Source organism: Hippopotamus amphibius, chromosome 13, assembly GCF_030028045.1.
Source record: "Hippopotamus amphibius kiboko isolate mHipAmp2 chromosome 13, mHipAmp2.hap2, whole genome shotgun sequence".
NCBI lineage: Eukaryota > Metazoa > Chordata > Mammalia > Artiodactyla > Hippopotamidae > Hippopotamus > Hippopotamus amphibius.
The window spans coordinates 92,462,322-92,488,581 of NC_080198.1; the positions used below are offsets into that span (position 1 = coordinate 92,462,322).

Sequence of the window (26,260 nt, forward strand, 5' to 3'; positions counted from 1 at the left end):
GGAACCTGGGCCAAGACAGCATAGTATCTCATTTTATCTATACCACAACCCATGGACCATTATTTCCATTTTAATTGAAATGGAAACCGAGACCCTGAGGAGTGAAGGGACCCAGGGGATGGGCTACTGTGGGTGCCCGGTGCAGAGTCGTGGCTGGGAAGGGTCTTTGTGGCTTTACTGCAAGGTCACTTCCATCACCCACACACGTGAGCTGCAACAGGAGTGGGAATCCCTGTGGCCAGCGCCAGGGTTGGGAGAACACACGTGACTGATGGATCACTACCCCAGCAAAGGAAAGCTTGTCCCAGTGGAGCTGGCGGGAGGGGAACAGGACTCACTACCCATTAGCATCTCCTACACTGATGGGCCAGGTCTTCACAAGCCTCTCGTTTCCCACAAGATCCCACCAGCTTTTCACAACATCCTGCGTTGACCCAGTGGGCTCCTGCAGACAGGGCCCTGTGATTGGAATTCCTCCCTGGCTCCTCCAGACCACCTGCCCATGTCCCTTGTATGACTGCAGACATTAACAGGCAAGGTCAAGGTCAAGGTCATGTGGTCCCTCTCTGATGTGGGACCCATGCCTCTCTCCAGCTCTAGCCCCAAATGCCAAAGACAGTCATGCTATCTGAGCCCAGTGCCTCCCAGGGAATGGATCCGACACCTGCCTTCCAGGCCTTCCCCCACCACTTGTCTTTCTTTGCCACCCCGGTACTTCTCCTTGCATTGCCCCAAGCCCTGAAACCCAGGCCTATAAAGAGTGGTTCTCCCATCCCTCCCGTGACACCTGTGCCCTGACGCATCTGAGAGGAAATAGTTGGTCTGGATGTTCTAAGACAGGCATGCAGATGTGTATCATTTGTGCCTGATGGGACCTCGGCTCTTTGGGTGGGTGGCTCCCCTCCTGCCCCTTAGCCCTTAAACTGGGCTGAGCCCTCCCTTGCCTTATTCCCCTGCTCCAGGCCAGGCTCTCAGCATCCCTGGGGCTGACTTCTCTATGAGATAATCCTGAAAGCATGAATGGATGTATTTTTACATGTGGTGATATTCTTAGCATGCGGCTTTTGCAGGAGGGACATTATAGCTCAGAGTCCTGGTCCTACTTTCCCCTCAGAGGCCCATCAGGGCAGGGCAATGCAGCACGAGTCAAGTCTCCATAAACCTCTCAGGTTCCCGGGGTTTCCAGCCAGGCGAGCACCCAGCTGGAAGCAAGCCAGTTGGAATGAACGTGATCCCCCCAACACGTCTTCAAGGCTGCCAGAAATTGGGTTATTGTGAAAGAAGCGTGAAACCGGTAAAAGCTGTGTGGGTAGGGGAAGGGCACAAGTCCATGGCCGTGACCGTGTTCTCACTCTCACCAGCTCTGGGGCCTCGGGCAAGTCTCCCAAGCCTGCTGAGCCCCACTTTCCTCCTTGAAAGGTGGGCTGGGGTCCTCATCAGGGAAGGACACAAACTTTCTGTCTCTTCCCCTTCGGGACACTAGGCAGCATGCACTTCCCTGTAGGTAAGGTGTGGCCATGTTACTTTCAATCATGGAAAGTTGCATGAAACACATGTCACTGCCATGCCAAGGTCTTAACTGGCAGGTGTGAGACCTGCCACATTCCCTCTACTGGCCATGGGGGCAGTTATTTCAGAGGGAGGGCTCCTGCCAGCCAACATCTCTGAGTCTGGAAGCTCTGGGGCAGAATCTCTAGTCTCCAACACCCCCCCACCCCCCCTGGCACCACCACTATCCCAGGTGGTTTAACGCCACTGAGACTTGGGGGCTGTTTCTTACTGCAGCAAACCCCAGCCCATCCTGACTGATACGTGGGGCTAAGACTTTCCATGCAGCGTCATGACTGTGTATGTGACCTGGCACATAGTAAATGCCCAGTCGTGGCCACTGTCCTTTCTTCTACCCTTTACTTGACACGTAAGCCAGTTGCATATGCCAAGCTAGAGTAAACTTTATGGTCCTGAGCCTGATACTGGGCCAGACTCACCGGACTAAGAAGGCATCTCAAGGTAAAAGCAGTACCGCACTTCTATTTGGGAGAAGCTGTGGATGGGCTATGATTTGCCAAATGAACAATGTGAAATAAAAGTCAGAGGGATCCAGTTTCAGCTAGAGACCTCTCTGAGGGCGGGGTGTGTGTGTGTGTTTAAAGATAAATGAACTACTCAACCCAAGTCAAATGGGCTTTTAGGAAAGAGCCATCTGTTTATAACCAAAGGCTTTTCCCCCATGTGTCTTACAGGTGAGGGTGAGAGACAGGGTTCAAACTTGGTCCTGTCATTTCTCTGAGCATCTCTCTGAGTCTCCTGGTTTGTAAAGGGAGAAATACAGGCTGTACCTCCCAGCACTGACCAGGCTGAATAGTGCCTGACACACAGCGAGTGCTCAGTAAACACTAGCATTAGTGACATGTCTGTTGTTAATCCCCAAACTACAGCGGGAAAGTGAGACGGCATTTTTGGTCTGGGGGTTCGGCCAGATCTTTCATGTCCCACCCTCCTGCCCCCTGCCAAATTACTCAGAAGACAGTGGCCTACTTCCAGGACACAAAGTTTAGTTGTGGGCCATGTGAAGGCTCTAGAATTTCTCCACTTAATTTGTAAGGGTGGTGGGGAGATGTACGTTGGCAGGGAAGCGATTTGAAGTGAATTTTCCCCACAATAATGAATATTTTACTGACCTCCAGCTCTTCTGGCTTTGAATCGAACTGGAAAAAGCCATTTAAGGTTTGAAGTCAATTGAAAAGACACCTTGTTATGTTCTGAGCACAGCCGGGTGAAGGTGCCCAGAGAATGGAGTAAAGGGGCATGGAGCCATCTCTAATTCCCTGGTCCATGGCCTCCCCATGGCTCTTATGTTTCAGAGATGCAATGGCTGTAACTAAGTCAGGATGCTTTAAAAGTTACATAGTGCATCAGCCCCTAACTCTGAGACTGAGGAGACAGAGCTGCAGATGGAGAATGCTGATGGGGAAGAGGGGGCGGGGCAGAGCCACTGGGTTGAACGGCAACTTGGGACCTCAGGCTGACTCCATCTACTCCCTGAGCCTCAGCTTCTCTGCAGGATGGAAAGGATGAGAAACCACAGCTCAGGGCTGCGTGAGGGTGATGTGAATTCGTAAAGCCACATGCAGGGAGCCTGGTTCAGAGTAACTGCTCTATAGCTGGGGATGCAGGAGTACCCATCACATGGGCCTGTAGCTGGGCAGATGACCTTCGCTCAGCCCAGCCTGCAGCAGAGTCTCTGGAATGTGCTGGGCTTGATGCGAGTTAATGACCAGGAGGACTATTAATCGAAGGGCAGGGGAGGGTTGAATTAGGCCCTGAAGATGGATGGTGGGATCTTTCTCAGAGACATCTGATGGATTCTCACCTTCACCGCTTGTGTCACCAGCTCTCTGCGCAGCAGGGAGCCATGGTGGGCCTTAGAGCAGGGAAGCTTGACCCTCCCTCCTGGAATGCAACCTTGCTCTTGTGCAGAACCCTTGTAAAGTCTTTGTCTTTTGTGTTCCTGGCCCTGGAGAACTCTCTGATATCATTTCCTGCCCCCTCTGTCTTTTTTGCTCCTTCTGTTCCAGCCATACTGGCCTCTTTGTTGGTTCTTACACAGGCCAAACATGGCCCTGACTCAGAGCCTTTGCACTTGCTGTTTGTCTGCCTGGACGTCTCCATTCCCAGGCTGCCCCCTCACTTCAGTCAGATCTCTGCTCTGATGTTACCTCCTTCGAGAGGCCTTCCCTGATTGCCCCACCTAAGGAAGCATGTTCACTTCTGTTGTTGCTTCCCTTTCCAGCTCCAGGACAGAGGCTTTCTTTCCCCCTCTTACCTCATTGCCTGAAACAGTGCTGGGCACAAGGTAGGGACTCAATAAATATGTGCGAAATGAATGAGCGAGTGAATGAATAATTCTTTATACAAAAAGAACTTGTGTCTGTTCCCTGAGTTATTGTTCTCCTGTCCATGGTGTCATCCTTGGGACAATGACCCCCATTAGCTGTGGTGATCCTGATGGCAAGGAGGATGCTACACACATGCTAGGGTGGCAGTGTGCACTGGAACTATGACACTGACCTTGCGTCATGCCAGGATGAGTGCATTGCAAAAATGCAGGTTTGAGATTCTTACTGAGGTTTCCCTGTAGACCCTCAGAGATGGGAAGCCCAATTCTTTTGAGAAAGCCCTTAGCATTTAGAGGCAGCTCCCGAATGATGCAGGAGGGAGAAATAGGATTCAGGATTTGGGCCAAAGTACATTTCTCCCATCCTTAGGCCAATAGTGTTTCCCACTGAGAGAGGATCAGCCTCTGCTTCATGAACCATTCATCGCTCGGAGGGGATCTATGAACAAGAGCCCCTTTGTTGGTCATACTGTTACAGGGAAGAACTAAATCTGACTACATGTTGGATCTGTTTCATTTTAACCTTCGCTTCCCGTTGCTTTTGTTCACTAAAAGGATGCCCTCTGTACACAATGACCTGCCTCGAGGAACCCTGCGACGCTAGTCTGCTATCTTCTCAGTCTGCTGTCTTTACGAATAAAGTCACTATTCCTTACCTCGTCTTATGATTTATTGGCCTGTGTTTGGCAAGCAGAGTGAGCTTGGATTCGGTAACAATACCTGAATGAATGGGAAGAGGAGCCCGACGGCAAAGTTGGAGAGCCAGTTGACGGTGCCCGCCACGGTGTAGGCAGCTGGCTGCTGCGATTGCTGGAAGAACTCACCAGTCAGGATGAAGGGGATGCCGCCTGAAACCAGAGCCAGGATGTGGATTAATCTCCCTGGGAAGGTCAGGCCACCAGCACCCATCTCTACATGGCAGGGGAGCCCCCTCCCAGTAAGGTGCAGCTCTGCCTGGGAGAGTGATGCCTTCAGGAGTGGGTGCTGGAGTTGCAGCCTGTAACCCCTAAAGGGGACATAAACCATTCCTCTGAGCTGGCCCCCCCAGATGAGAGGTGATTCATCCTCTTGGCTTTCCCAATGCCTCTGAATCAAGCTGTGCTGCCCCACAAATGAAGTACAATATGTATCCAGATGACTTACCAGGCAGCTGATATTTACTGAATATATTGTACTAAGGATGCTTATAATTTATGTTCAGAACGATTGAGTCAGGCAGATACTGGCTACCATATTCCCTGGATGAGAACACTGCCGCTCAGAGAGGATACTTGACTTAGCCAAGCTCACCCAGCTCCTCAATAGCAGAGCCAGGATTCAGGTTTGGGACTCAGACCTCCAAATAAGATTTTCCTGCTAATCCTTGCTTGAGAAGAGTCCCCCTTATCTCCTCTCAATTGGATGCGTGGTGGGTCCCAGTCTGGAGTCGCCCCAGCAGTGGAGCAACAGCAGAAGCATCATTGTCATGGGGCGGCACAGTTCTTTATTTTGAGAGACTGTCCTGTGTGATTGTAGAATGGTTTTCACGCCTTGCTTCCTGAAGCCAGGAATGTCCCTCATTACCATGGCAACCCAAACTACTTCTTCACATTTCCCAGTGCCCTCTGGGCACCACACCTGGCTGAGATTCTCTAAGGTCTGCAGGCTCCCCTGCCCAACTGTCCTGCTCAGCGAGACTCAGGATTGGGCCCTGTGCCCACATGCAGGACCTGGGGTTCAGGGTGACCGCTAAGGACCTATATGTAGCACCTCCCTCCCTGTCATCAAGAGGAGTCTCCACTCAAATCAGACCTACAACTTGGAGGCCCACAGAGAAGACAGGATGGGTAGTAGAAGGGGAAACCCTGAGGGCCTTTGCCCATCTCAGTTTGGGGACCACTAGGCTCATTTCACTCATTCCATCAAGATCTGGTGATTATTGGCCGTGCTGGGGCTGGCCCCACAGTCCTGGAGGAGAGCAGCAATGCCCCTGCCCTCCTGAGACTCCCTCATCTGGGGGTGGGGAGGGGGGAGACAAGATCACTTGTTTCTTACAAAGGAAATGAAGGAAGAATAAATAATCACAGCATGTGAGAAGTGCTGGAGGAAACACCTAGGGCAATGGAGGGGGTGGGGATCTAGGTTAGTAGTGGTGGGGAGGGCTCTCTGGGCAGGTGATGGTGGAGATGTCACTTGAAGGAGGAGATGCAGCTTGTGAAGATTTGGGGAAGACCATGGCGGTGGAGGGAGGAGGGGCAGAGACCCTGGAGGGGTGAAAAGAATTGGGTCAAGGTCTAGAACAGAGGCCGGTCTGTCTGGACACCTCAGGGAGGGTAGGGAGGAATGGGATGAGGTGGCAAAGGTGAGCAGGGCCAATTAAGCAGCCTCTGGAGATCAAGAGAGGGGTTGCCATTGAGGAAAACCAATGAGGGGCAGGCTTCCTAGGTCGCACAGTGGTTAAGAATCCACCTGCCAATGCAGGGAACATGGGTTCAATCCCTGCTCCAGGAAGATCCCAGATGCCATGGAGCAACTAAGCCCATGTGCCACAACTGCTGAGCCTGCACTTTAGAGCCCATGAGCCACAACTATTGAGCCCATGTGCCACAAGTACTGAAGCCCATGTGCCTAGAGCCTGTGCTCTGCAACAAGAGAAGCCATGGCAATGAGGAGCCCGCGAACCACAACAAAGAGTAGCCCCCACTTGCCACAACTAGAGAGAGCCCGTGTGCAGCAACAAAGACCTAACACAGCCAATAAATAAATAAATAAATAAATAAATAAATTTATATATATTAAAAAAAGAAAACCGATGAAGGGTCGAAGTAGGGGTTGATGTGATAAATTTGCATTTTGTAGAGATTGCTGCTTGGAGAAAGGACTGGAGGATGCAGGGGTGGGTGGATGCAGGAGGCTTTGGGGCTGTGCAGGAGGAGGCAATGGCTGTCTAGAGGGTTTGGATGGTAGTAGTGGTGGGGATGAAAGGAAGGGGCTGAATTTGGGGATTCTCCATCCCATGGATGCAAAGCTTTCAGGGTGAGCACTGCACACAACCGCAACACTCATCATCAAGTTCTACCAAGCAACTCAAGGTCACAGAGCCAGGAGCAGCTCAAGTCTGTGTCTCTCCAGAGTTTTCACAACGATCACCCCAGCATACTGCCAGCAAGCCTTGGACTCCACACCTTGAAAATAACTCAGAATGGACCACCTCCTGACCCCTCGCTAGACTGTGAGGCCTCCAGGGCAGGCAGCGTCTCCATTTGTTTGGCACCTTTGACAGAGAGTGGACAGGCGGTTGATATTTACTAACTTGAATTAAATGCTCAACATTTAATTTTGAAAAGCTTTGATATGCTGCTTGCTACAAAAAGGTGGACTCTCTTTCTCTTAAAGGTTTCTATCAAAATGTGCAAGAACGATGATCGTACATTGAAATGTGCTAAGACCAGCCCTAGGTCTGTCGAGCACGTGATACTGTGTTGTTGGAAAGTGTGTGTGTCATACACCCAGCTGGTCCTGCAGATAACACCGCCGTGAGCCTGGCTGCATATCCCAGGGGGCAGTTCACAGCTATTCTGAAGCCTGAACAGGGTTGAGGGCTAGCGTTTCACCTTGCCTGACTTCCCTAGGTGTATTTTGGAAGCATCTGTGGATAGCTCAGTTAACATGGGTGCCTCAGCTTACAATGCAGGAAAACATTGACAAACCTGCCTCCCTGCACTTTTTTGGTTGCTTCACGGCTGAGGCCATGACTTGTTTATTGGTTATGGCCTCTCCTCCAGCACAGCACTTAGGACACACATACCAGGTGCTCTGTAAAGATCTGCAGGATCAATGGAAGAATGATTAAGACACTCTGGGGTTCACAGGACATTTACATCGGGTCTCCTCTCTCTTTCCTTCCTCAGGGCTTCAGGCCACCCCCAGAGGATAAATATAAGCAACGAGGGTCCTGCACAGCCCATTGTGCCTATGGGTTCTCATTTCCGTTATTTCCTTTGAACCTCACAACCAGAGAAGGCGGTGAGGCACAGTGGGCTTGGGCTCTGGTGTCAGAAAGAACAGGGTGAAGTTCTGGCTCTACCAGGTCCCTCTAGAACTCAGATCTCTCACATGTGCCGTATGATAGCAGGGACTTACTTCTGAGGGTGTTTGTGAGGATTAAATGAACTACTGTGTGTAAGTCCTTAGTATAAGTCTGCCCCATGAGAGGTATCAATAAGTGTTACCTACTTAATAATTGTTGGCTACTATAATAATAGTTTAAAACTCCTCTGCATTATTTCCCCCCATTTTATGAATTAGCTGAAGCTCAGAGAAGGGGAGTGACAAGCCCAAGATCTCTTAACAAGGAGTGATGATGATGATGCTAGTGATGATGCTGGTGATGATGGTGATGATGATGGTGGTGATGATGATGGTGATGTGATGATGGTGATGGTAATGGTGATGATGGTGATGGTGGTGGTGATGACGATGGTGATGATGGTGATGGTGATGGTGATGGTAATGGTGATGATGGTGATGATGGTGATGGTGATGATGGTGATGATGGTGATGATGATGGTGATGGTGATGGTGATGGTGATGATGGTGATGGTGATGATGGTGGTGTTGATGGTGATGATGATGGTGATGATGATGGTGATGATGATGCTAGTGAGGATGGTGATAATGATAATGACGATGAGAGAAATGAAGATGCTGGTGGTAATGATAATAGTAGAGATATTGGTGCTGCTGCCATTGCTGAATATAGTGGTGATAACTACGTGACAGGCATTGGGAAAAGCATTTGACATACATTGTTTCCTTTCATTATCACTACTATGTGGTAATTACTACTATTATCTTTTCCCATGTAACATATAAAGTAACCTAGGCCTAAGAAAGTTAAGTACGTTCCTCAAATCACATCACTAGTGCAACTCAAGCTCAAGGCCCGGTGACTTCCAAGTATGAGTCTTAATTACTCCACTGTGAAGCAAGCAAGTGTAAGACACGAGCCATCTTTAAACTATGTGAAAGGAACTTAGCAGTCTTCATGGTTGTATTTGAATGCTCTCCCAAGTCCTGGAATTCACTTGTTTCTCTTTTGCCTGAGGCATTGGTGGCCTGATTTCCTAAGAATCTCTCAAGGTCTGTTTCTTTGAATCCAAGGTAAAATGAGAAGGAATGGGGTCTGATATGGAAACAGAACAGGTTTCTTGCAGGTCCTCTATCTTTGTTTTGCTTTTCAAAATGAAAATAGTTTTATTATTTTTTCTGATTGTCATGAGTAATATTTGCTGCTTTTACACAGTTAAAGAAAGCACGCAATATAGAAAGGCACAGAAAGGAAACAAAATCATCCCTAGACCTTCCACCCAGGATTGATCCCCACTTATATTTTGGTATTTGGCAAATTGAATGTTGCTGTAAAAAAGCCTAGAGCGAGTCTGACATTTCTGCCTGAAGCCCTGAAGAAATCTTTCCTTATCCTTGAAGTTTATTAACTTCACTATGATGGATCTGGTGTTGATCTCCCTGTAACCATCTTTCTTAGAACATGGTGTATCCCTTTGAATACAGTGTCACTCCTTACTTGTTTCTTAGGTTATACTTTTGAAAACTTCTGTTCTACATGTTTGATTCTTTACTCTGATACACTTGTTATCCTTATGTTGGATCAACTTTGTCTCTTTTCTGTACCTAAGGTCTCTCTAATGATTTTATCCTCTTGTTTTCTGCATAGATTCCTCATGCCCTGGGCAATCTCTCCCCTCTTTCTCTTCTCCCTTCCTTTCCTTTCTTCCTTCTTCCCTGTGCCATGTTGGTGCTTGCCCTGTACTCCTGCTCTTCTTTCCTATACATAGAGTGATCTGCTCCATCCAGATTTCCATCTGCTCTGATACGGCAAGTGATTCATCTTTGGCACTTTTTCTTTTTGTCTTCTTCTGGGTTGTCTTGTCTTTCAAGTCACAGTTTGAGCTGTAAGTACTATCTTCTGGTAATTTCTATAAAAGGTGGGAGTGGGGTCATAGGGGAAATGTGGTGAGGGCTGCCAGCAGCCCTTCCTGGGAGGTCTGGGCTCTGCTTTTTCTGTCCTCTGAGATTTCATGAAGTGACCTGCAGAATCCATTTCACGGGGTCAGGGGGATTTCTACTTCTGTGGGCTTCTGTTGGTCTTCTCAAATTAGGACAAAATCTTGGAAATCGAGAAGCCCCGGGGCCTTTGAGGGTTCCTATAGGAGAAGGTATCTTTTTATCTTTCCCCAGGATTGCTGACTCACTCCTCACTCGATTTCCCCCATGGATCAGGGCGTAAGTGAGAGTTCTTAGACATTTTTGAATCCCCTTCTCTGGTCAGTTGCTGTTTCTGAGGAGTGGAGACCGAATTCTAGTACCATGCTAGAATTATCCTTAATTGGTGCCAATCTGCAAAGTCTATGGTATGATTTTTTGTTGTTGTTTGATTGATGGCCAATTTTTTTTCTGCGTAAAGTTTTGTTTGGTTGTTATTGCTTTTTTTCAAAAAACTTTTTTTTTTCTGCTCATTGTGCTAGCTGTTTGGGGGAAGGAGAACCTATAACCAGGCTATATATGACCATATTTACCTGAAATCGCTTTACAATTAGGTTTTAAAACCAAGATATTGCTGTTCCCTTTGGTTGGTGTGTAGATACTGCTTGTCTTAAAATGATATGCTTCACAACTGACAAAGGATTAATCTCCAAAATATATAAGCAGCTCATGCAGCTTAACACCAAAAAAGCAAATAACCCAATCCACAAATGGGCAGAAGACCTAAATAGACATTTCTCCAAAGAAGACATACAGACGGCCAACAAACACATGAAAAGATGCTCAACATCACTAATCATCAGAGAAATGCAAGTCAAAGCCACAATGAGGTATCACCTCACACCAGTCAGAATGGCCATCATCAAAAAATCTAGAAACAATAATTGTTGGAGAGGGTGTGGAGGAGAGGGAATTCTCCTGCACTTTGGTGGGAATGTAAGTTAGTACAGCCACTATGGAAAACAGTTTGGAGGTTCCTTAAAAAACTGAAAATAGAACTACCACATGATCTAGTAATCCCACTACTGGGCATATACCCAGAGAAAACCATAATGCAAAAAGAAACATGTACCATAATGTCCATTGCAGCACTATTTACAATAGCCAGGACATGGAAGCAACCTAAATGCCCATCAACAGATGAATGGATAAAGAAGATGTGGCATATATATACAATGGAATATTACTCAGCCATAAAAAGGAATGAAATGGAGCTATATGTAATGAGGTGGATAGACCTAGAGACTATCATACAGAGTGAAGTAAGCCAGAAAGAGAAAAACAAATACCATATGCTAACACATATATATGGAATCTGAAGAAATGGTACTGATGAACCCAGTGACAGGGCAAAAGTGGAGACACAGATGTAGAGAACGGACTGGAGGACATGGGGTTGGGGTGGGGGCAAAGGGGAAGCTGGGATGAAGTGAGAGAGTAGCATAGACATAGATACACTACCAACTGTAAAATAGATAGCTAGTGGGAAGTTGCTGTATAACAAAGGGAGATCAACTCGATGATGGGTGATGCCTTAGAGGGCCAGGACAGGGAGGGTGTGAGGGAGTCGTGGGAGGGAAGAGATATGGGGATATATGTATAAATACAGCTGAATCACTTTGGTGTACCTCAAAAGCTGGTACCAGAGTGTAAAGCAATTACATTCCAATAAAGAGTTTAAAATAAATGATATGCTTCAAAATTAAAGAGCAGTTGAAGACAACACTTTCGTGTAAAGGACTGTGACAAGGGAATGCCTTCTTTAAAATCATCTGGCTTGGGGCCTTTTATTTTGTGGACATTATTGTTTGAGAAAAGATTTTACATGCCTGATTTCACTGACTCTTTCTTCACAACCACCCTATGAGTTATGCATTATTATTACAGATTAGGAAACTAAGATTCTAGAAGATGAAGGGCCTTACCTACGTTACTAGTCCCACTTGCAAGTGAAAGAGGACACAGAGTTGGAGCTTTTGACTGCAACTTTCAGTTAAAAAGGATAGAAAGATGACAGTGATTCTGTGCTCTTGTTTCCCCCCATGCCTGGATACAGGATGAAAAAGACGTATTACAGCACTCAATATCTATTGCCTAATCATACAATACAGCTTAAACGTTGAAAATAAGCCCCAATTGATTATGTCCCTTAGTCAACTTATCTTGTTATTTTATTTGGTGATTATTTGTTATTTTCTTTGGCTACTTTATTCTGGATTCCCCCAGAAGCAAACCCTGACAAGTAGTTTACATGTGAGTTAATCCTAGGAAAAAAGTGTAGATAATTGAGGAAGTAGATAAAAGATATGTTATCCACAAGTTACCGCTGTGGGCAACCAGAGCTTACTCCAACTGGGGGCCCTTGGGAAACTGTGTGGAAAACACATCTCAGAGTCGTCCCATCTGAGAGGCAAGAGAGCTGGGTATTGATCCACCAAACCTGTCAGTCATTGATTGAGGGCTGCTCCTGGGGCAGTGCTTTTGGCAGCCATGAAACTGGGCTGAGCAAGGTCTGCAGGCCCTCAGGGCAAAGATGCATGTGGTAGCAGCTGCAGGGCCTACTGGGATGCCCTGAAAGGGTTGGTGTTAGGTTTAGGGGGTATTTGAGGAGGGACACCAATCATTTTTGCTACTGACATCTGTTCACCAGGCGTTAGACTTCATAATGGCCACTGCAATAAGTGCGCCTGAGTAGTTAAGTGTTTTATCTTAGACAGCTTAGTATTTGCTTCAGGATTGGGAGTAGAACACCATGATTAAGAACATGGGTGGGATGTAACACTGTGGTTAGAGCATGGGGTGGGGTGTCACACTGTGGTTAAGAGCAGGGGACAGGGAATAGCACAAGGCTCCTCTGTCTCTGGCGCAGCTGTTGTTAACAACCAAGCTGTATTGGACAACGGCGCCCCCTGGTGTCCAACACGAGGAGTCACCTGATACCAGGTCTATTCTCACAACCTTTCTTTCTCCTCCGGAGACAAACCTGACTGAAATTGCCACATCTCTACCTACTGGCTATGTAACCACAGGCAAGGATGTCCATGGCTCTCAGTTTCCGCATCTACGAAATGAAGATAACACTACTTCCTGCCTCTTAGCATTGTTCTGAGGATCAAATGCAGCCTGCTTAGCAATGTGTGTCTGTCGGGTTCCAGCAAACATAGCCCTGTTATATATGCCCCCGGCAAGCTTCCCCACACATTTTCTTTAGCTCCCTTCCTCCTCCTCTGCTGTGTTCTAGCTCTTGCCAAGTACCTGAGAAAAATCTCAATTTGTATAGAAAAGAAATAAAGGGCCACTGTCCAAATTTTTCTGTAATTCATACTTATTAAAATTCTTCAGTGGAATCACTATCATCAATTCCAAAGCCCTTTAAAATGGCTAGAAATCCCTTTAGAAATCTCCATAAGTGTGTCCATAAGTCACATAATCCTTTAAATACATTTCCCCTTAACTACCAGCTTTGAAAAACAGCTTATTACATTTTTAAAACCAAATATAATGACTTTGAAAATGCTTTATGGGTATTTTGCTGTTTTTTTCACTAGACTTAGTCTTGTTTGTCCCTTCATTCACCCATTTTCATCCAGCATTCCTGTACTAAGTCCTGTGCTGAGCATTTTCAGAATCTACTAGTCCACCTTCTAATCCTCACTGGACAGGTGAGGAAATCAAGGCACAGAGTAACAGAATGGCTTGCTCAAGGTGGAACAAGCTGTAAAGGATGGACCTGGTCCCAAACCAAGAGCTTCTGGTTGGGGGAAAAGACTCTCTCCCCTGCCCTTTCCGCAGGAGACATTGGAGAGAGGATAAAGGCAGGATTTCCAAACAGGTGTGTTTTACGATGGCAGGCGGGAGGACGTGAGCAGTCGGTGAGCACAGCTTGCAGCCTGGGGGCAGCTGACACCAGAACCCAGACGGTACAGGAAGGGAGCAGTGCCCAAGAGGCCTATCCGCTCGGGAAGCCCCTCACCTCGGAGGATTCCTGTTCAGCAGGCCTGTCTCTTGTCTCTGGGGAGGTCGGATGCCCACCTCCTTGGAGCCCTTGCAGAGGCTCATCTCATCCTCTCAGTGGGCACTTCTGGCTCCGCACACCACAGGTGGGGAGTGGTCCTTCTCTAAGCCTCAGTTTCCCCACCTATAACCTGAGCACTGAATAAGCTATTTGTTATTATTATTATTATTAGCTATGTTGGGTCTCTGTTGCTGGGTGCAGTCTTTCTCTAGTTGTGGAGAGCAGGAACTGCTCTTCATTGTGGTGCGTGGGCTTCTTATTGCAGTGGCTTCTTTTGATTTGGTGCATGGGCTCTAGGTTCGCGGACTACAACAGTTGCAGCATATGGGCTCAGTGGTTGTGGCGCACAGGCTTAGTTGCTCCATGGCATGTGGGATCTTCCCGGAGCAGGGATTGAACTCGTGTCCCCTGCATTGGCAGGCGGATTCTTAACCACTGCGCCACCAGGGAAGTCCCTGGATGAGCTATTTGAAATCTCGGTAAAGCCTGTTTACTTGGCACACATAAATTGTGACCATGCCGAGGCACCGGGCTAGTGGCTGAGAGCACTGGCTTTGGAGTCAGATAAGCTCTCCACTTACAGTCTGTGTGACCACAGCAAGTCACATGGCTCTCAATTTTCTTGTCTATAAAATGAAGAAAGAGCTGCGGTTCCTACCTCTAAGCATTGTTTGGGGAATAAATGGGACAGTGCTTAGCAATGTGTCCAACACGTAGGAAAAGCTCAACCATATCAACTGCTACAGTCTTCTCATCATTCATTCACTTAATACATGTTCATTGTGCATCACCCATGAGCCAGACGCTGGGACATCGACGGTGAGCGAGAAGTGGACTCAACTTCTGCTTTCAAGGAGTCTCCAGCATCTGCGGATCCACTAAGTCAAGAAAGCCAAACCTTCACAAGATTAACATTCTCCTGGATCACACCTCTTCCGAGCAATTTTAACAATAAAAATAGTTCATGCTTTGAGTACTTCCTATGTGCCAGACTCTGGAAAAGTTTCCCCTCTGTGAAGTTTTAAATTATTTCAGAAAGAGAATGATCAAATCCCTAGGGATATGGCATCAGACATAGCTGATCATGGATAAGGACGCGTTACTAGTCAGCAGGAGTCGTTGGTCTGAACTGAAAGAGCAAAGGCAGTTTGTTCCTTTTGTATCCAGAGATGCTGCAAAATCAGATACCACCTGTCCAGCCCCATCCTCATCTTCCAGGTGGGGAGACTGAGGCCAGAGAGGTGAAGTGAGATTCTTCATGTCTTAGGATTTCCAAACTAGCCTGTCTGCTCTAGTCAATGTCCTTCCTGGGAATTCCTAGCTCCTGCCCATGCTGACTTTTCCCACTGCTGGGAATGCCCTCAGCCTTGGACATAGTTCAGGGCACAAGGGATGTGGGCACTTCTTTACTTATCATGGGCTTGGCTTCTAGTAGGTGATGATGTATAAGTGATGGTACCTTTCTCCACTTCCTCCCAGACTAACTACAGCCCAAGCAGCTAACCAGCAGAGGTCCTGACCCCAGCCTGTGGTCTCACCCACATGGAGCCTCTCTCCTAAGGAAAGGGAAGGGAGGCTCCTCCAGGAGGGGAAATGAGACGGCATGAATTTAATTAGACAGAAGGAGGAGGAGGTCCCATCACCACCACCTATTCCTCCCATGGATGGCATCATTATCTTTTATTTCTTTATTCTCTGCTTGGTTATTGTGTTCCTTGAGGGCAGGTATCTTGTTCCTTTTGCTCACTGTTGCTTTCTCCATAGCAATTGTGTCCCTTAATAGATGTTTACGCTCAATAGATGTTTGTGGAATGGATGAACAAAAAGGAAAGATGACAGACTTTAAACAAGTCTTTTAAGTGTGGGGTGGAAAGTCACTCTGTGGCTGGTAGACGGGGGCCTAACCGGGCCCCAGGGCAGAGCACGGGGGTGGGTCTAGAGGGTGCTGTTTGGTGGGAACCCAGCTTGGGATGGGAGTGGTGGGACAGCAGAGGCATCCTCTGGAGGGTCCGCTGGGCAGATCCCAGGGTCTAGATCATTATGCCAGGGGGTTCAGAGTTTGCAGGTGGGAGATGCAGTGGCCAGCTGAAAGGCTTTAGCAGGAGAGAGCCACGATCAGATTTTGTGAGCGAAAAGCAGTCCCGGATGCAGAGCGGAGCCTGTGCCCGTGGAGGGAGAGTGTGGAGGCAGACAGGGACGCTGGTTAGGACACGATCACTGAGAACTTGAGAAAAAAATTGGAAAAATGTTTGCATAAAAGCATTTCGTGCCCTTCAGCATCACTAACAGTCATCCTCTGTGATTCTAACCTGAATTTGCATAGGATCAACCATGAGACAAGTTACTCTTTTCTGAACCTCACTCCACTGAAACACAACGTGAGTCCCCTCTTCACTACCAATTAGTATGTTTCGATGAAGACTGTAGTCCAGTGGAATTTCTTTAATCTGGACTTTTACATCGAATTCTTAGGTTTGAAGGTCTCCGTCCTGGAGTTTCTGGAGCAGGAGATGTTTTTGAAGAATCTCGGGAGCAAATGGGCCACGGAAGGCCAAATGGACTCTGCTGATTCTAATTAAAAATGAGGAGCTGTCGCACTCTAATGAGTGCAGACGGCTAATTAGCGGGTAGCAACACACAGTTCAAATCTCTCGGGACCAACCCACGGAGATGTGCTCTGTTTGGTGGGTTCAGCACTCTCGGAGGATGTGACTAAGCTTGGTCAAGAGTTTACATTTCAGTAAAGGCAGAGGTCAGAGGTCTCAGTAGCCAGATCTCCCGGGCACATGTTAACATCCTTCCTCATTTGGATGAGCACTAGAGGGGCTGTTGAAACAGACAAATGGGGGTGACTGGATAAGGAAGGGTCTTTGGTACGAGGGCTGCAGCTACCAGGCAGCCTGCGATAGAGTCAAGGACCCTGGGGACACAGCCTGGGACCTGTGACTCCAGGCAAGCACACCCTCAGCCTGGGTCTTGGCAGAGTGGGTTTGTATTTGCACTCAGTGAACACAAGTGTCTGAGTTCTTGCTCGGAGCTGAGGCTGTGCAGGGCACTGGGGATACAGCTCTGATAGAGTCATGGTCCCCGGGCTCGATGGCCTCTTAGATCCTGTGGTGCTGTCTGGCTCAAGATCCCAGAATGCCAAGGCAGATGTGGTTGGTGGCCCACCCGTATTCCAGGCCCTCCTTCCATCAGTGCAGCTGGCCCCACTTCTACCTCCTGGCTGCATCCCACGCACAAGGCTTTGTCTGGCTTTCCATTAGCCAGAGGGCTGCGGAGTTGACACCTGTTTCTCCCCAGACTGACTGCAGGGAGTTGCTATAAATACTTCCTAGGGGATGACTCTGAGATGTTCATTTCCTACAGCTTTTCAGACTCTCCCAGCAGGATTCTGCTCTGGTTGCCTGTGGCAATAATTTTCTCCAAAACGCACCTTCCTTCTGCTGCCTTCCTTTCTACACCCCAGGTGCACATTTTCAGGCATTTCCTGGGATCGTCCCCCATGTAAACTGCTTTCCTTCAGTCCTTGTCTTAGTCTCTTTCAGGGGAAACCCATCCCCATTTTTCGAAGTCCTGCGTGGCCCAAGACTGAAGCCCACACCGATTTGCCCTTTTCTGAACAACAACTGATTTATAATCTAGACTCTTGGTGCCCCTAGGGTGACTAGCTTGTCCCAGCTTTACAGACAGAACATCCTGTATCTCAGAAGCCCCTGCGGTGCTTGGTCACCCTAGTGGTATCTCAACTTATTCCCTGCTTGCTTAGCAGGGGTTCTTGTGTTTACGAGATGCAGGGAAAGAGAAAATATCAAGGTGTAAATGCTTCCGGACAGACTGAATTGATCTACATAAGGAGAAGGAGCAGAGGCAGTGGAGAGGGCTTCAAATGTGAGCCTAGAGGAGGCAGGAGCTGGGCTTTGTGGCGACTTGGTACTTGAGCAATGATGAGATCAAGAAAGATGGAGAATGACGTTTACAACAAATCCTGTCCCCTGCCTTGCACGGTACCCTCATGCCTGGCTGCGATCGAATTTAAATCGCTTCTTCTTTCTGGCTATCAGACGGATGTTTCTGTAAATGTCACTCTGTCTGGCTTATGGCAGGCTGGCATTTTCAGGTTCACCAGGAGTTTTCCTTTGCTTTCTCTTTGTTCATCCTCCCAGGAGTCCTTGAGGGTGGCCGTGTCATGCCCAGTTGATTGACATGTGAAGAGACTGTGTGATGTGTTTTCAGAGACTCAGGGGCTGCTCTTGATAACGACATCAGGATATCCGGGGCAAGCTGAGACTGGGCCAGGCAAACTACTGATGAAGGAGCCTGGCTCAGGGTGAACACTCTCAGCTGAGGCCCCACAGCTGGTAAGGCAGTGGCGGGGCTGGGATTCTGGACCTTGCATGGAATCCTCTCAGTCAAGGTGGGCAGCTTAAATAATAATAATACCTACCATGTGCTGCCCACCCATGGTGTGGCCACCTGCTCAGAGTTATAGTAATTAATTCTTTAAAACATTTAAAAAATTTTAATTAATTTTTTTGGCTGCGTTGGGTCTTAGTTGCGGCACACAGGACCTTCGTTGAGGTATGTGGGATCTTTCGTTGCAGCGTGTGGGCTTCTCTCTAGTTGTGGCGTGCGGGTTGTCTCTTCTCTAGTTGTGGTGAGCAGGGCACGCAGACTCTCTAGTTGGGGTGCGCGAGCTTAGTTGCCCTGCAGCACATGGGACCTTAGTTCCCTGACTAGGGATCGAACCCGCATCCCCTGCGTTGCAAGGCAGATTTTTTACCTCTGGACCATCAGGGAAATTCCTAGTAATTAATTCTAATTACCTAAGACTCTTTCTAGGTCGGCAGTATTATCCCCAATTTATAGATGAGGAAACTGAGGGACAAAAAGGGGAGGTGACTTGCCCAAGGTCAGATACCTAATACGTGGCAGAGGTAGGATTTGACACGTGGTCTTCCTGCCACACCAGCTATGAGGCTGAGTCGGGGAGCACAGAGAAGGAAGCCCATGTTCTGATGATTAAAACAGGAGACCCGGGAGTGCTGGGATAGATCCTGTGAAGCCAAGTTGAAGTGCTCCGTGTGCGTGTGACCTTGGCAGACCTTGGGCCTTTTCCTGACTTTCCTTGGGAGTTTCCTTCAGCGGGGAGGTGAGCTTACTCTTCTTTACCAGGTGTCTTTCTCAAATCCTCACGGCCCACGACTCCTGCGGCCGCAGCAGATGTTAAGGCTGAGATAAAAGCTGCCCCTGGAAGCCGAGGAGTGCTGTCTTTGCAGAAGTAGCGGCCCCAGCTGCGTTTTCATTCCTGGTTGGCTGTGACATGCCAGCCTCAGCACAGCTGGACTATTTCCAAATCAAAAGGCTAAACCCATGGGGGTCTGCTCAGCTCTGGCTCCTGAGGGTGGGGGAGCAGAAACCTTCCTGCTGGGCGGGACCACAGCTGCTCAGCTGGCTTGAATCCACAGCCTGGGTTCTCCTGCCAGTGAAGCTGCTGCCTTGCTGGAAAGGGCAAAGCCAGCGAGACAGCAGCCAAGGAAGACAACCTGCAGTGCCCGACTGCACCTGGCCTGCACCTGGTGGTTCCTGCGGGGATTGCCTTCCCCTTCTTTCTTGTCCCACCTGTCTGCCTGAAAACTCTCTCACCTTTTAAAATTCACCGCTGGTACCTTCTTCTGTGCGCCTATAGCCCCCTGCACACTGGGGAACATCACCTGTTGCTCCCTGGACTCATGAGGGATGAAGGGACAGGCCTGGCCTACATGGGGTGCTTGGTGAGAGGGTGTTGGGGGAAGGTGGGGACAGTGAATGGATCAGTGCCCTTGCCAGCCAGGGCTGGACTCCAGGTCAGCCTGGCTCCTTTCTATGGAATCCCATCGACACAAGTCCTCGTATACCTCAAGTGATGGGGAGCTCACTCCTTGTGAAAGAAAGAGTCCAGCTGTTTAATGGAGCCCAAATCTGAGTCTTGATGATCTCTCAGGCCCAGGCTTTGGCATTATTCCTTCCTTGGGAGGCCCTCCCTGAGGCTGGCATGTGTGAAGCCCATGTCTCTGTGTCACTCACTGGTGCATCTCGTACTTGGATCAACACCTTGGGAGCTTCCCTCCCAAGCACAGAATTACATGCAGGGCCTGCACACTGGCTGTTCCCTCTACCTGGACTGCTTGTTTCCAGATACCTGCATGGTGGCCGCTGTTAACACCTCCTCACAGAGGCTTTCCATGCCCCCTCCTCGTCTCAGATAGCACCCCTCCATCATTCTCCTTCCTCTCATTTTGCACAACTTTTCATTAGAGCACTCATTACTACCTTATATTTTTAAATTTATATTTTGATTTATTTATATTTATATTTATATTTATATTTATATTTACATTTTATGTGTTTACCATAACCCATCCATCCCCAACAGAATGTCAGCTCCTTGAAGGCAGATATATTGTCTGTTTTGTTCCACGCTCTGCCCTACTTTCTAGAATAGTCTTAGGCACAGAGTACATTTAAGAGCTCAATAAACGTTGGTAAATGGATGAATGAATGAAACCGGCTGTTTCCCTCCTAGGTGAGTCTCACTCATCTTTTCATCCCCTGGGCCTAGGTTGGAGCCAGACACACAGTAGGTGATTAATAACGACTTGCTGAATGAAGGACTGAAAATATAGCCATATCTTTCACATTTTGAGGCTGGATCAAATTCCTCCTCTGCTTCCAACTTCTAATAGCTTCCCACTGCATTGAAAATAAAATCCTAACTCCTTACCAAAGAGTTATGAGCTCCTCCATCACTGGTCCCCTGCTATCCCTTCAATTTCACCTCTAAGTTCACCTCTTTTCCTTCCTAACAACACTCCAGGCTTCCCTGAACCTTTCAAGCAAGTTTCTGCCACAGGACCTTTGCACGTTCTTTCCCTAGATCTTCACAGGGCTGCTTCCTTCTTCGTATCCAAGTCTCGCCTCCAGTGCCCACAGCAGCCCTTCCTGTCCACCCTCAATAAAGCAGCCCTTTTCTTACCACTCTAGCTCTTACTCTACTTTTTCCTTCTTAGTTCTTGTCACTCATCACAAAGTATTCATTAGTTTACTGGTCAGGGTCCTATCAATATGCATTTGTGGGGGGAGGCAGCTTGCGGTCTGAGCACTCCCCCTGTCCCCTCCCTCCCCTCCAAGATGTGAGGTCCAAGAACAAACACCGTGTCCCTGTGTCATTCACCACTGTGTCTTGGGTGCTGGATCAACGAAAGGACTGCTTGATAAACACATTTAAAGTAACGAATGCACTTTCTTTTCAGCCTTACTCATCCTGCTCCTCCCTGTTGCATGGGACAGTCAAGCCCCTGGCATTTGTGCTTCCCAGGTTATTTTTTCATTTTTTTTAGGATACAATTATCTACAACCTAATTTGTAATCATTTATAATTATTTTATAATTTATAACTATATATAATTATTTTAGGCTATAATCATCCAATCGTCTATCTTAATTAGATGATGAACTCCACAGAGACGGAAAATGTCTCTGACTGCTTCTGCATCCTCCGTATGGAGCACAGTACTCGGCACACAGTATGTGTTCAAAATATTTTGTTGTCTGAATTAATTGGGAGCATAACTGAGAATAGATAAAAGAGCAAAAAACGTACCATAAACCTCCAACATAGGTTTCAGAAAAATCCGTGCCCCGAAATGCATGCGTGCGTTTCCCTATAAAGAAAGCCCCTGCGGGCACTTTTAAGACCTAATTCTAACAAGCTTGATTTTGTATTTCCCCCCGTATTTTACTTAAAGCAAGCAGCTGGATGCACACAGGGACACACCTCATGGGTGAGGCAGTACGCAGACATGCACCAGCTCTTCCCCTGACAGGCTCTGAGAAATGAGACTTCACGGCGGGTGAGGATTTTCTACTAGAGATGCCACTGTCTTCGAAAAATTACCCCCAACCTGTGCAGTTTGATGTCCTCTCAGAAGCAGTTCTCTTCCTGAAGGCTTGTTTGATTTAGGAAAGACTCTCAGGTCTCCAAAGCTTGGCCTCCAGAACTGCAGAGCACTCGAGGGGACTGGCTTCTGCTGATGAGATGCCACCCAGCAGGGGCAGTTTTCTTAAGCACAGAAAGCTGACCTGCGACTTAGGAAACCTTATAACCGCACCCATTTCTTGAGTGCTTTCTGTGAGTTGGAATTTTGTTAGCCACTTAGCAGAGATTTCCTCTACACTCAGACCATAGCTTTCTTGTAGGCATCATCCACGTATTACAGACAGGACCAGATCAGAGAGCTGAGCTAACCTGCCCAAGGTCACACAGCTGGTAAGTGGGGTCCTGGCCTTCGGGCCCAAGGCTGGAAGAAGGTGAAGGCCATAGTTTTCTGACTACATGAAGCTGCCCATGGGAAACATAAAATAGAGGAAATGTCATTTCATATTCCCAGTGTTTTCTTCCCCTCATGCAAGCCTGAGGCATAAAGGATGCTGTGATAGAGGGAATAATGTCCCCTCAAAGAAGTCTACATCATAATCCCAGAACCTGTGAAAATGGTACCCTACATGGCCAAGGGACTTTGCAGATAGAATTAAGTTAAGAATCTTGAGATGGGGAAATTATCTTGCCTGGTCATGGTGGGCTCAATGTCCTTAAAATAAGGGTCCTTAAAAGAGGGAGGCAAGAGGGTCAAAGTCAGAAAAAGAGGTGTTATGACAGAAGCAGAAGTCTGAAGATGGAGGAAGAGACCACGAGGAAAAGGATGCAGGCAGCCTTGAGAGGCTGGAAAAAGCAAGAAATAAATTCTCCCCTAGAGCTTCCAGAAGGAAAGCTGATCTGCAGACCCATTTTAGACTTTGGGGCTCAGACTTGTAAGATAATAATTTATTGTTGTTTCCATTTGCTAAGTTTGTGATAATTTATTACAATAATGATAGGAAACTAATGCAGACTAAAAGACACACTATTCATTCAGACACTGGAAAGATCTTAGAAAGATCTCAGCTCAATGCCAAGAGGTGGTTTGAAGACCCACTGCTCCTGCCTCTTCTGAGTATGTGGACATCAGCATTTGAGTCGCCCCTGCTGTTTCAGGGTTCCTTCTCCTAATACTGAGTCAAAGCCCTCCAGGTGTAATATCTTAAGGAAAGAATTGCTAGGAGATTTTAAGCTGCTTTCCTATTTCAATGCAAACACTTTGAGATGCAACCATGCAATGTGGGACCCTAAGGATCTTCTTGATTGAAATCAATTTAGTGAGGAGGGAACTAGTGTTTATTGAGCATTGACTATGTGCCAGGCCTGGTTCTAGACGTGTTAGGTGGTTCTGCTCATTGACATCTCCCAGCCCACTGTCTCGTGTGCATCTCAGAAGCAGGGAGCATAGTGTGAGGAAGTGTGTAGATTAGGAAGCTGAACGGCCCTGATTTGAAACCTGGCTTGCCTGTTACTGGCTGTGTAGCCCTGGGTGAGCCCCTTGTCTCTCTGTGCCTCAGTTTACTCAGCTGTAAAATGGATAATAATCACATAGGCTTTTGTTGAGAATCAGAGGTGGGTAAATGAGGAAGAGGACAGGCAGGATTGAGGGGGGAGATTGAGAGAGAGAGAGAGAGAGAAAGAGAGAGAGAGGGAGAGAGGCTTGCCCAAAATCACACAGCAAGTAAGAGATGGAGACAAGTGGATTTGAGTCTTGAGCCAGTGCTTATTCCAAAACACCCAGTTACGACAGTAGTTCTCAACCAGGGGCGATTCTGCCCAGGGGACACTTTTGTGCCATGTCTGGAGACGCTTTTGGTCGTCACAGCTGAAAGGAGATGCTACCGGCGGCTGGTAAGTAGAGGCCAGGGATGCTGTTCAACATCGTACAGTGCACAGGGTGGCCCCCAGAATAAAGGACCATCTGGCCCCCAATGCCAATAATGTTGAGGCTGAGAAACCCTGGCTAGAATTTCTTCCAGCAAGTAGTGTAATGGCATTAAGTTACCATGTGTTCATCATTTGGGGGGTGGGGGGTGGGGCGGGCTTATGAAGAAACCAAATTTCTATCAGACCATTTCTCATCTTTTTCTAGAACTCAGTTTATAACTTGTGTTGTTACAGAATGTCCTGGAATCTGCCTTCATAAAGGGAGGGAGGCAAGGAAGGAAATTAAGTACCAAGCACCTTCTGTGCATCCGGCACTGTGCGTGTCACTAAACCGTCCTCGCAAAGCAAGGTGAAGGCTGCTCGTCTCATTTTGCAAATGAAGAAACACAGCTTAGGGAAACTAAGCGACTTTCCAAGGATGTCACAGAAGTGGGAGGGGTGATCTGCTCTCAAACGCGTGCCTCTCCCCTGTGCCCTGTGCCCTGTTCCCAGGGCGAGTTTCCTACTCTTTCCTGGACAGCACAGAGAAGAATGCATGGGAACTGGTTCTGTGTTTGATGGTCTTTGAAAATCTGCTACCCCTGGACTGATAAGACAGCCCAGGGTCCCTGCAGTAGCGCTGGTTTGCAGGGATCTGGTCCCAGGGCCCATGCTTTGCCTTCTTGGCAAACAGACCATTTCAGAACATATGGTGCCAGGATGAAAGGATGTAACGCAGAGAAGTGAACCCTCTGCTCAGTGCGCTCTTCCTCCAGCTCTCTGGATGTCTCACTCCCTCATGGTTTCACATCTTTGCTCAGCTGTCCCCTTGCCAACAGGGCCTTCCCTGAAAACACTGTGTCCAATCGCAATACCTTCCTATAGATGCTCCCTGGCCACCTTCCTGCTCGAATTTTCACCACAGTGCTTATTCTAGTCCAATATAGTTTATATGTGAATTTTCATAGTATTTTATATTGTCTCTCTATACAACGTAAAACATCTCACTATAACAAACGTTCCACGGTGACAGGTGTTTTGTTTCATCACTACTGTATCCCCAGCATCTACAGGAGCGCCTGGCAAATGGCTGCCATCAGTGACTATCCACTGAAGAAATGGATGGATTTAATCCTTACAATGGCCCAGGGAAGCAGGTACTATTGTTATCTCCAGTTTTCAGATGAAGCCCAGAGAGGTTAAGCAACTTGCCCAAAGCCACACTGTTAGTAAGAGGAAGAATTAGTACCTGAACTATGGAGGCTTCTTGGTCTAGGACCTTCACTTTAAATTACTCTTATGGGCTAAAATGTGTCCCCTCTAAAATTCATGTATGGAAGTCCTAACCTCCAATAGCTCAGAATGTGACTGCATTTGGAAACAGGGCCTTTCAGATTAAATGAGACCATCTGGGTGAGTCCTAACCCAATCTTATAAGAAGAGGAAATTAAGACACAGATACGCACAAAAGGAGGACCACGTGAGGTCACAGTGTGAAGAGGACCATCCACAAGCCAAGGAGAGAGGCTGCAGAAGAAACCAACTCTGTGGACACCTTGATCTTGGACTTTCTGCTTCTAGAATCATGAGACAACACATTTCTGTTGTTTAAGCTGCCTGGTTTGTGGGACTCTGTTACAGTGGCCAAAGCAAACTAGTATACTCACTATGCAAGTTGAGTATACAAGGTGGAGTCTGATCTGAGCCCGCCTAGCTCTTAGCCCCTCTGCCAGCACTCACTGCTCCCCCATGACACCAACAGCCACCTGGACTACTTTCCATTTCCCAAATATATCCCTCTTTCTCATGCATCTTAGTCTTAGGAAATGCTGTTACTCCCTGGAATGTCCCTAACCCCCAGCCCCTGCTCTTCCAAATATGTCTACGTCCTCATCCCCAGAATCTGTGAATGTTACCTTATAGGACAAAAGAGATGTTGCAGGTGTGAGTAAGTTAGGACCTGGAGACGGGAGATTATTCCGGGTTACCCTACCCCATCGGGATGGGCCCAGTGTAAATGCAGGGTCCTTATAAAAGCGAGGCAGGCATTCAGAGAGGACAGACGATGTGACCCTGTTGGCTTTGAAGACTGAGGAAAGGGCAACAAGCCAAGGCATGTGGGCGGCCTCTAAGCGGGAAAAGGCCAGAAAACAAATGCCCCCGCGGCAGAAGGAACCAGCCCTGCAGACACCTTGACACTGTGCCACTGAAACTAGTTTCAGACTTCTGGACCCCAGAACCATGGAGAATAAATGCATGTTATTCTAAGCCACCAGGTTACTGGTGGTTTGTAATGGCAGCCACAGGACACTGACACGGCCTCTGCCCCACCCCATCTTGCCCCCCAGAACTGCTTCCTATTAACTCCCCGAGATCCAGACACCGCATGTGCTCCTTTTTATGCCTCCCCGACCCTCTCTAGCGGAGGTGACCACTCCTCGCCTTGTACCCACGTTGTGTCTACTTAACACATTACATG

General features: G+C 47.8%; 1 protein-coding gene across 1 annotated transcript in view; it reads right to left on the bottom strand.

Moving 5' to 3' along the window:
- Window positions 1–26,260, bottom strand: part of SLC2A9 (solute carrier family 2 member 9) — a 265,853-nt gene that overhangs the window by 20,068 nt on the left and 219,525 nt on the right. Inside the window, exon 12 of the mRNA XM_057706684.1 lies at window positions 4,619–4,746. Coding sequence (XP_057562667.1) covers window positions 4,619–4,746 — 128 coding nt within the window. The remainder of the gene's footprint in view (window positions 1–4,618; window positions 4,747–26,260) is intronic.